General features: G+C 47.0%; 1 protein-coding gene across 1 annotated transcript; it reads left to right on the top strand.

Annotated features, from left to right (window-relative positions):
• The first annotated feature begins 9,679 nt into the window (after nucleotides 1-9,679).
• Nucleotides 9,680-10,368, top strand: LOC119317174. The gene is made up of 2 exons (XM_037591584.1): nucleotides 9,680-9,798; nucleotides 9,896-10,368. The coding sequence occupies exons 1-2, from the start codon at nucleotides 9,719-9,721 to the stop codon at nucleotides 10,170-10,172; spliced, it is 357 nt and encodes a 118-aa protein (XP_037447481.1). The 5' UTR covers nucleotides 9,680-9,718; the 3' UTR covers nucleotides 10,173-10,368.
• Nucleotides 10,369-10,892: the final 524 nt, after the last annotated feature.

Below are 10,892 nucleotides of genomic sequence, written 5' to 3'. Positions count from 1 at the left end.
TCTTTTAAGTTTTCTCCTTGTCTTTGTTTGAAGTGAAAGACTTCAAACTCAGGGGACAATGGAGTGGATAAGGGACTAGCCATAGCGACAAGCAACGGAAAAGAGGCGAACAAAAAAGAGAGGGCGAATAAAACGGTAAGGGTGAAGTGGGGGAGAGGAAAACAAGAGGCAAATGGCAAATAATGTAATGCGGGAGATAAGGGATTGTGATGGGTACTTGGTATGTTGACTTTTGCGTAGACCTCCCCGGCAACGGCGCCAGAAATCCTTCTTGCTACCTGTTGAGCACTGCGTTGGTTTTCCCTTGAAGAGGAAAGGGTGATGCAGCAAAGTAGCGTAAGTATTTCCCTCGGTTTTTGAGAACCAAGGTATCAATCCAGTAGGAGGCTACGCGCGAGTCCCTCGCACCTACACAAAACAAATAAATCCTCGCAACCAACGCGAATAGGGGTTGTCAATCCCTTCATGGTCACTTACGAGAGTGAGATCTGATAGATATGATAGGATAATATTTTTGGTATTTTTATGATAAAGATGCAAAGTAAAATAAAAGCAAAGGAAATAACAAAGTGTTGGAAGATTAATATGATGAAGATAGACCCGGGGGCCATAGGTTTCACTAGTGGCTTCTCTCAAGAGCATAAGTATTTTACGGTGGGTGAATGAACTACTGTTGAGCAATTGACAGAATTGAGCATAGTTATGAGAATATCTAGGTATGATCATGTATATAGGCATCACGTCCGAGACAAGTAGACCGACTCCTGCCTGCATCTACTACTATTACTCCACTCATCGACCGCTATCCAGCATGCATCTAGAGTATTAAGTTCATGAAAACAGAGTAACGCCTTAAGAAAGATGACATGATGTAGAGGGATAAATTCATGCAATATGATAAAAACCCCATCTTGTTATCCTCGATGGCAACAATACAATACGTGCCTTGTTGCCCCTACTGTCACTGGGAAAGGACACCGCAAGATTGAACCCAAAGCTAAGCACTTCTCCCTTTGCAAGAAAGATCAATCTAGTAGGCCAAACCAAACTGATAATTCGAAGAGACTTGCAAAGATAACCAATCATACATAAAAGAATTCAGAGAAGATTCAAATATTGTTCATAGATAAACTTGATCATAAACCCACAATTCATCGGTCTCAACAAACACACCGCAAAAAAAGATTACATCGAATAGATCTCCACGAGAGAGGGGGAAAACATTGTATTGAGATCCAAAAAGAGAGAAGAAGCCATCTGGCTAATAACTATGGACCCGAAGGTCTGAGGTAAACTACTCACACTTCATCGGAGAGGCTATGGTGTTGATGTAGAAGCCCTCCGTGATGGGTGCCCCCTCCGGCGGAGCTCCGGAACAGGCCCCAAGATGGGATCTCGTGGGTACAGAAGGTTGCGGCGGTGGAATTAGGTTTTTGGCTCCGTATCTGATCGTTTGGGGGTACATATGTATATATAGGAGGAAGAAGTACGTCAGTGGAGAAACGTGGGGCCGTGGCCTCCTGGAAGCTTCTCTTACGTAGGGTCCAAATCTCCTGGATCATGTTTGTTCAAAAAATCACGTCCCGAAGGTTTCATTCCGTTTGGACTCCGTTTGATATTCTTTTTCTGCGAAACTCTGAAATAGGCAAAAAACAGCAATTCTAGGCTGGGCCTCCGGTTTATAGGTTAGTCCCAAAAATAATATAAAAGTGGATAATAAAGCCCAATATTGTCCAAAACAGTAGATAATATAGCATGGAGCAATCAAAAATTATAGATACGTTGGAGACGTATCAGTCATCATTGTCATCATCGTCGTCGCCACCGCCATCGCCGTCGGGGATCATGCACGCTCACAGGCAGCACTACTCTAGTAGTAGTGCTTGCCCAGCCAGCTCCTGAGCCACAACACCTTGTGAGCGTCGGCCATGGCAACGAACCCAACACCCTGGGCCTTGTTGTCAAGCAGGTGGCTGAGAGCTGCCATGAGAACCTCGTCGCTAAAGCCACCTTGGGTCATGACAGCGCCATACAGGCCAGGGTGGACGTCGAGGGGCTTGCACTCCCTGATGGTTGTTGCCACCTCCTTCACCGCCTCAGTCATGCTGCAAAAGACATTGATCTCCTCCTCCATCAGGCCTCCTCTCTTCCTCTTCCTATCATGGACGGGGTCAAATGGCTTGTCAAAGGGCTTCGCAGCGAGCTTGTTAGGGCCATCAAGGACCTCGACGTCCGGTGTCCCAGGGAAGTCTGGCATGGGAGAACCAAGAGGCTCACCCGAGCCCATGGCATGCTTCCCAGTTGCCAGCCCGAAGGAGAAGATGTGCTGCATCTGGCTGTAGTTCTTTATGGGTGTGTTGAGGAACTCAGTGTCCCTTGGGTGGTCCTAAGAATGAAACACAAGTGTTGTTAGTTGCGATTAGGAGTAGGCAATGGTGGACAGTATGAAAAGGAAGAGGGTCGTGAGCTAACCGCGACATGTCCGGCGTAGTGCTCTGCCTCCAGAACTATGGAGCAAGTGTTCTCATCACATGAGACGCCGCTAAGGTCTCTCGGCTTGGACACTTGGATCCATCGACTTCTTCACTTCCTCAGGTGGTTGTACACCTAGGTGGCAGACACCTCTTCCCCACAGAACTCGAACACCTGCTTCGCAACGGTGTTCAAGTGCACCTCCTTGAAGCCCTTGTCAGTCCTAACTCCACTAGAGATGAGCTCACACATCTTGTTCAGTACGAACATGGACATGAATGGCTGCCACTCCATGTTGTTCGACCTACCATCCTTCTTTGCCTTTGCTGTTGCTAGCTTGATTGCAGTGGCAGGAGCAGAAGCAGGAGTTGGGTCAACGAGCACTATTGGCACATAGAGGGAATGAGACGCGAACACCTCTGCATCAGGTGCCATCTCGAACATAGGCTGCGAGTCCTCGACAAACGATGGAGTAAACTGGCTGTCGGACATGACAAGGGCCTGACTAAGATCTTGCGTCTGCGTGGTCATGTCCTACAATCGTAGCACGCATCGATGACAGTAAGCATAGCACACAACATACCCGACAATCCATGAAAGCACATCTGGTTCAACACTATCATAGTAAGCACATGCTTCATCGCTATCATACCAAGCATACCGGACAATCTATGAGCAGGAACATACATCTACAACAAATATCATGCTACAAATGGACCACCAATAGCTACAAATCACAGATCTAAGCATGATTCAACACAAGCACAAGTTTCAACTTCAAACTCTACTACTAATCTAGCCTACCACATGCTTGAACATCTAGCCCTACCACAAATTGCAGCCGCACCATGGCAATCAACCATATTAGCTCACAGATCAGACCACTAATCAACCATGCATCTAGATCAAACCCTAGCTGCAGCTCAGATCTAGCTAGAAGGAACAGAGGGAAAGGGGGATTGAACTCACAGAGGCCATCGCTGCAGCTTGAGGACGAGGGGGGACGGTCGTGGAAGATCAACGCCGGCCGGTGAAGGAGCGCCGACGCCGTGGACCGCCGGCCGAAGAAGATGCGTCGCTTACCTGCTCGTCGGTGCCGATGCGCGTCAGCGGGAAAGCTCGAACGGAGGGAAAATGATGGCGGGAGTTGGGGCGGTGAGGGAGGGGCTAAATAGGGGTGGAATCGCCGGGAGGTGAGCCGAAATCCTCCCACCCATTTTTCGGTGACGCGGGCGAGCTCGCGCCATCTCCCCTGCTCGCACGAGGGGAGAAGTGCGTCGCCCTCCCCCGCCTCGCCCGAGCCAGGCTCGCGAGCTACTGCCGATTCGGGCGTTTCCCCTGGGCCTGGCCTAGACGTGCTTTAAGTTCCGTGCGATGCGGGCCGCACAGTGAACGCAGGCAACCAAACGGGCCACTTTCTTCCCGCGCGGGCCAGGCTGGGCCTAATGCGGGCAACCAAACACGCTCTTGGTGTACCGGAAGCCATTGGCATACTTAACAAAGATACACGTTTGTATTTCCCTAAAAAAGAGATACACGTACGCAGGAGATTTGGTTCACATACCTTTGCAAAACACGTACACATAGAAGCAACCAAGCAAGCAATGGAGCCGCATTGAGCTCGGATGATGAGGTGATCCATCATATTTTTTCTTTTTGGTGGCTGGTGTGACTGACATTGGTGTCAAGCTCAGAGATGTTGTATTGTCTTTTTAGTTTTGTCATGTAGGTCCTTACGTAACTTGTACTTTGATCTTTACGATATGAATGAGACACATATTATCAAGAAAAAAATGCAACCAAGGAAGCACGCGTACGCATTTAACGCTTTGCTTCTAGATGCCTTTTGGTTTGGATTTTATTTAATGCTCCCTCCGTTCTAAATTATAAGATGCGTTTTAGATAGGAAAATATAAACTGTATACTGACATTTGAATCCGAAAAAAGTTAAAACATCTTATGATACTGAACGGAGAGAGTAGTAATTTCTATCGCATCGTTAATTTTCGCGCAAGAGTTAGCCAAGCTGAGTAGTGAGTGAGTAGTATCATGGAGGCAAAACCATAGCTTCGATTAAAAAAGTGAGCATTTTATTACTACCTGAATAAAATGGATGGTGCACATAACCCTGACCATTTTCTTCTGCTATCTTAACCCTCTAATCTATCCAATACCGTCTAAAAGGATGCCTTTGGGCAGAAGGATGCATTTGGGCTCCTTCGCTAGCTCTACCGCGCCCTATAACGACACCTATGTCGAATCCATTCTACTGCCGCCGCTAGCCTTGTCGCTGGCGACGATTCCAACCATCCTCAACAGATACATGACCATCAACAGACACAACTTGATCCCACCTCTTCATAAAGCCAATCCGCACAACAAATGGTTGCCGGAACAGCGAACCTGACTCCCTTCGTCATGGTTTGGGTCACCGGCGCCTAATTGCCGGTGTAGCCAGCGTGACATGATTAGTTGAAGGTTATTTATTTGGTCCCTAAAATGTGTCCCCCTAGTTAATTAGTTAGGTTAACTAGTTTTGTTAGGATTAGTTTTAATCCGATGGGCCCTGTAGTTAGTTTGATGAGAGGGGTTGCCTCTGACGAGGGGGTCCCACTTTTCAAATAGCGCTTTGACCTCGTCCATGTCAGCAAAGCATCAGACGACCCACCTAAGACGATTTGTGAACGGTATTGGATAGATAGATCAAGGTGGTTAAGAGAGCAGAAACAATGATCAGGGGTTATGTGAACCATCCATTTTGTTCAAGTGGTAATAAAATGGACTTTTTTTTGTTAGATTACGACATGCGCTAGTTAGGCCAAAACAAGTGAGCTTCCCATGGGAAGCATGCATGCCGTGCTTATTTTTTCTAGAAATCTCGCCATCTTTATTCATCCAAAACAAAGGCCATAGGTATAAGGTTTGGGTTATGAGAATTGCCCAACCCAACATGTCTATCTACACCTAGGTTACAAGCAAACTTGACGACATGATGAGCCTCGAAATTAAAGTTCATATGCTGAAAAATAAAAGAATTGGAATTGAATCTATTACAGCGACTTAATAGTTCATGTGCTATGGCAGCATTTGGACCTCTTGTCCCCTTGATAACATCATTCACCACTTCTTGACAGTCTGATGCCACACAAACATCCTGCACGGCAAGATCATCTGCAAGTGCTAATGCTTCACGACAAGCAAAAGTATTCAGAGTTAGAGGGTCATTGATGCCTTGAAAGACCACAACCGAAGATCCCAAGTATAGAACCGTTTGGTCTCTACAAACTGCCGCGACCGCTCCCCCATGGTGTGATTTTGCGGTAGCCCATCAACATTAATCTTGACAGCGCCATTAGGAAGAGGTAGCCATCGTTCGGGCTGAGCAGATGGAGTTGCTCTTGCCGCGCGACGCTCCTGACTATTATCAAGCTGCCCAGCTCTGCAATTAAGTTATCCAAAAAAAGGTTGTTTTCTGATGTATGTGGTGGTTGCAGTACTGGCAGTGTAGTGCAGCAGGCCGGCCAATGATAGGAAGTAATTGAGCACGTTTTGCAGGCCCGTGCCTGACACTAGCAAGTTACTGCTAGGCCACGCAATGTATGCGTTGTGTAGTGTGTGTGCGTCCATGCGCATATGACTACTGCGGAGGAGAGGAGTGGCATGGCAGAGGTAGAAGAGAAGGCGTACACATGTGGTACGATCGGACAAGAAGAGAGAAGATACTATGGATGAGTTTGGTTACCTGCATCGTTTTTAGTAACTCTGCATATTTGTCCCAGTTGTGCTTTGCTGAGCATATGCACGCAAAATCCAACATCTGCATGTTGACCGGTTGCCTGCATATCCTCTCTCTGCATCGTAACGATGCCTCTATGTGATGCATTTGGTTGCTCAAATTGTATGCGGTCAGATGAGTGCACGTTGTTTGGTTGCATACGAGCATAGAGTTGTGTCCACCTTGTACCCTACTTGGTGAGCTTACCCAATAGTACTACACATTACACACGATCACACCGAGCACACCAACGGCACAACACTGCTATGGTGATGAACTGGACGAAGATGACGAAGTTGGACGATCTACCTTGCCAACCTCAACCTTGTTGCATGCCTGCTCTCGCACATACTTGGAGTAAGCATCTTATGTCACATGCCTAGTCCTAAACCCTCTGTGGCTGTTGTGGCTGCACCATGAAACTTGCTGGTTGCAAGCTTCCCATGAACTGTAAACCCCTGGAACCCTCCCTTCGAACACCGCATACCACTTGCCCTAGCAGTGCAAATGAGAAATAAGTTGAAGCAACAAGCGTTGGAACACACAAACAACAAGCAATGAAGCACTCTAATAAGAGCAAGCAATGAAGCATAGACGCAATGGAAGAGAAGAGCATTAGTAAGTATGCATGATCATACCGCATAGCAAGTTCAACCTATCACTACTTTGGCGTCATCCTACCACCACATCCAAAAGAGGGTGTAATCCTATCACTGCAGGTTAGTAATCACCGTGAGGGGTTAGTATATACCACATCACCAAAATATAAAGACCATAAGATTGTTTTCAAGCCCTAACTACACAAAATATATGTCGCCATCGTCACTGTCGTCCTTGTCGCCATCACCATCATCGTCAAGGATCATGCACGCCGTCGCCACCAATAGAAGTAGCACTAGTAGTAGTGCTTGCCCAGCCAGGTCCTCAGCCAGAGCACCCTGTGGGCGTCTCCCATGGCAACGAACCCAACACCCTGGGCTTTGTTGTCCAGCGAGTGGAGAGAGCCACCATGAGAGCCTTTGGGATGAAGCCACCTTGCTCCATGATGGCGCCAGAGAGCTCAAGGTGGATGTCGACCGTCTTGCTCTCCTTGATGGCAGTGGCCTCCTCCTTCACTGCCTGAGTCATGCTGCTAAAGATGCTCAACTCCTCCTCCATTATGCCCGCTTCCTCTTCCTATCAACCGCAGGAACATGCTCACCATCCTTCTCAGGAGCATAAACGTTGATGGTGTCTGACTCCCGGGTGTCTAGATACTTGGGCATCGGCGAGCCCAACGGCTGACCAGAGCCCATGGCATGCTTGCTGGTTGTCAGCCTGAAGGAGAATATCTACTACACTGGTGGTAGTTCTGGATAGGTGTGTTGAGGAACTCTGTGTCCTTGGGGTGAGCCTAAGGAAGAAACAGGGCAGAGTGGTCAGTTAGTATGGCAATGGTTCATAGGCTTAAATTGTTGGTTACTTAGAATGGCATGGTTTGTGAGCTAACCGCGATGTCTCCTTTGATAGTGCTTTGCCTCCAAAAGGATCGAGCAGGTGTCCTCATCCCATGAAGCACCGTTGAGGTCTCTAAGTTTGGACGCGGTGATCCACCTCACTCACCACTTTCTCCGGTGGTTGTACACCTGGTCGAGGTGACCTTCTATCCACAGAACTCGAACACCTGCTTTGCAACAAGGTTCAAGTGCACCTCCTTGAAGCCCTTGTCAGTCCTCACCCCACTAGCTATGATCTCACACATCTTATTAAGCACGAAAGTGGAGAGGAACGGCTGTCATTTCATGATGTTCCCCCTGCCATACTTCTTCTCCTTTGTGGCTGCCTTTTGAGCAACAACATTGGGCTGAGCCAGCACAAATGGAGGAAACCTTAGGCGGCACCTCAAAAACATCTGAATTGGGAGGCATCTGGTCGATGAGAGGCTGAGAGTCCTGGATGTAGGACGGTCGGAACTGGCTCTCGGACAACACGATGGCCTGACTAAACTCTTGCAGGGTCATGTCCTACAAATGTAAGCATCATCAATACCACAACACACTATACATGGACAATAGAAACTAGTATTAAAACACAGAAGATTGAACTAATCATGGACACATAGATGTTCTTGTTCAACATTTGCACACTAGCATACCACGCATCTAAGCATACTACCATTCCCTCCATGGCCACTAACCCAACTAATCCTACTCCTAGATAAACTCGTGTATCCTAATGACTAGGCCTATCATGCCCATGCTCCTGAATCCTACTCGATGGACACAGACATGAGCGTAAACTCATGCGCCACCAGTACACACACATCATGGTCCATGGACACGCGCCCTCGCCACAACTCGGCACGTCCAGTGCGCGCACACACACTGGTATCCACCGTCGCTGCGTCTTATTTTCTAACATCGCTTGTGATACAAATGTTGCAAATGTTTTCACTTATTCATTATTTATATTAAACTCTTTTACTTTTAATAATTAATTAGTTTACCACAAATTATATGTTATTTTCTTAGTAATACATCTTATAAGTATATAATTATTTTAAATTTTACGTTTTTTCTCTCTAAAAGTACTAGAAAATAAGCATTTCTAATATAATGTTAAGCACTCTCTAATATGTGACCAAAGAGGTTCTCACTACAAAGGATGAAATATTACCATTATAAATGCTCATTTTGTGTTAAACTTAAAATGGAAGACATACTTTCTATGGTGATTTTAGTTCGATATATTACGCAATTTTTCTTTCTCTGGCCCTTAGAAAATTCAAAACATCAACTCATCAATAAATTAAGTTGTGTTGCTGAAAGTATTATAATGTATCTTTATGTTATGACATCGAAATATCTAAATATCTTGGTAGAAAATCATACCAAAATTGGAGGGATCAAACATATAAATATCTTTTCCCTAAACGTAAGCATATATGACGGAGAGCGGCGTTACTGAGAACAGTTGTATCTGAACATGGTATCCTGGTCGTGCGTACATGTCTAGGGATATGGGCTAGTGGGCCCTTTCAAGCATATATGGTGATAGGAAAATGGGTGTGTCAGACGATATACACATATGAACAGTGATGTACGGTAGCCCGCGGGCTTGTTCGGGGTTACGGTGACGACCCGAGCTGTGGATCGCCTCCGTCACGAAAAGCTGCGCCGGGATCAGAATCGTGTTGGCACCGTCTGCTGCAGAAACAACGCCGTCAATGGATCACTAAATGCTCACCGGTGCACAAATTGTGGGGCACTTCGAAATGAGTGATGCTATGCACACGATAAAATCAGGACTATTCACAGACGACGGTTAAGTCAGGCCGTACATGCGTATGCGTGAAACAACACATGACGCTGGATTTACATCTCGTGCACACGTCGGGCACCAGTATTCGAAATATCTCGGTCCTCCAGTTGTAAGTCAACCGTTTCTCCCCATTCCCCACTCTTCCCGACCTCGGCAGCGGAAGGCGAAACAATGGCGACGGCGAGCAGTATGGCCGAGCTTCCAGACCTACGCCACAGCGGGCTCGATTTTTTGCTGGATCCGATAGACAGGTAATGTCTCTACTGTATTATTCTGTTCGATTTGATCCGTAGACACACAAGCACAGGCGTCTAAACGACTGTTTTCGATTTGATGAACACACCATAGACTCCCACTCATAGAGGTCACGGGTGGTGTTGACCAGCTAGATCCGTTGGTTTTGACGGCTGTTGGGCCGTCGGCAGTGGCACACGCCGACTCGTTGTGCGGGGTTGCAGCTGGACAACACGGCGGCTCTGCTGAGCAGATCGATTCCGGCCGCAAGAGGAAGCAGCCGCCTACTGAATCCTTCGAGTCCACCAGAGAGTTGCACCAAGATGGGCATTGTCGTTGTGGAACAGAAGGTATACATAGAAAATCAGTGTTCCTTTGTCTGAATCCATGATTCTGTTTAGTGCCTATGTCTAAAAAGCCTCGTGAGCACTACTACTGCTGTCAGCAAATTGGTCCTCTGTTTTTTGGTAATCCTCCGTGCGTGCAATTGACATACATAGTGTTTTCAAGGCAGATTATGTTGTCCATGTGCGCAATTAGCAAATATATTGTTTTCTGGGCAGACCATGTCATACAAAAGCATGCAGATAATGTTAACACATATCAATGAGACACTGTGGTATGAAAAAGAATAATTGTAACATATCAAAAACTGTCAACACTGGTGGAAAAACAGGCTTCCGTCCAGCCCCATAAGTCGCGAAGCTGTAGGAACCGCGACTAATGGGACCTTTAGTCGCGGTTCTGGAGGTGAACCGCGACCAAAGGCCTGGGCCCAGGGCGCTCGGTGGCCAGCTGGCGCACGTGAGGGTCTTTAGTCGCGGTTGGCCAGGACAACCGCGACTAAAGGCCTTCGGGCACCTTTAGTCACGGTTTGCCAGGCCAACCGCAACTAAAGCCCCTCCCCTATATATACCCATCCAGCAGCCAACACTTAGCCATTTGGAGCCATTCTCTTCACAAGTGGGTGTAGGTTTGCTTTTGGTTCCTCTTATGCACATAAGGTGTTTGATGAAATGCCCCAAGAGCATGAAACAAACATGACATGAAGTGTTGGAGCCACACTCCTCGATCGCGGTTAGCAACTTGATGAACCTTTGATGTGTCATTG

This window comes from Triticum dicoccoides, chromosome 6A (genome assembly GCF_002162155.2).
Source record: "Triticum dicoccoides isolate Atlit2015 ecotype Zavitan chromosome 6A, WEW_v2.0, whole genome shotgun sequence".
In the NCBI taxonomy this organism is placed as follows: Eukaryota; Viridiplantae; Streptophyta; class Magnoliopsida; order Poales; family Poaceae; genus Triticum; species Triticum dicoccoides.
This window is presented reverse-complemented; position numbering and strand designations above follow the sequence as displayed.

Bases quoted from the DNA above. Each gene is read 5' to 3' on its own strand.
- LOC119317174 (XM_037591584.1), top strand. From the start codon at position 9,719: ATGGCGACGGCGAGCAGTATGGCCGAGCTTCCAGACCTACGCCACAGC. The intron at 9,799-9,895 runs GTAATGTCTCTA...AACACACCATAG, and splicing joins TTGCTGGATCCGATAGACAG to ACTCCCACTCATAGAGGTCA.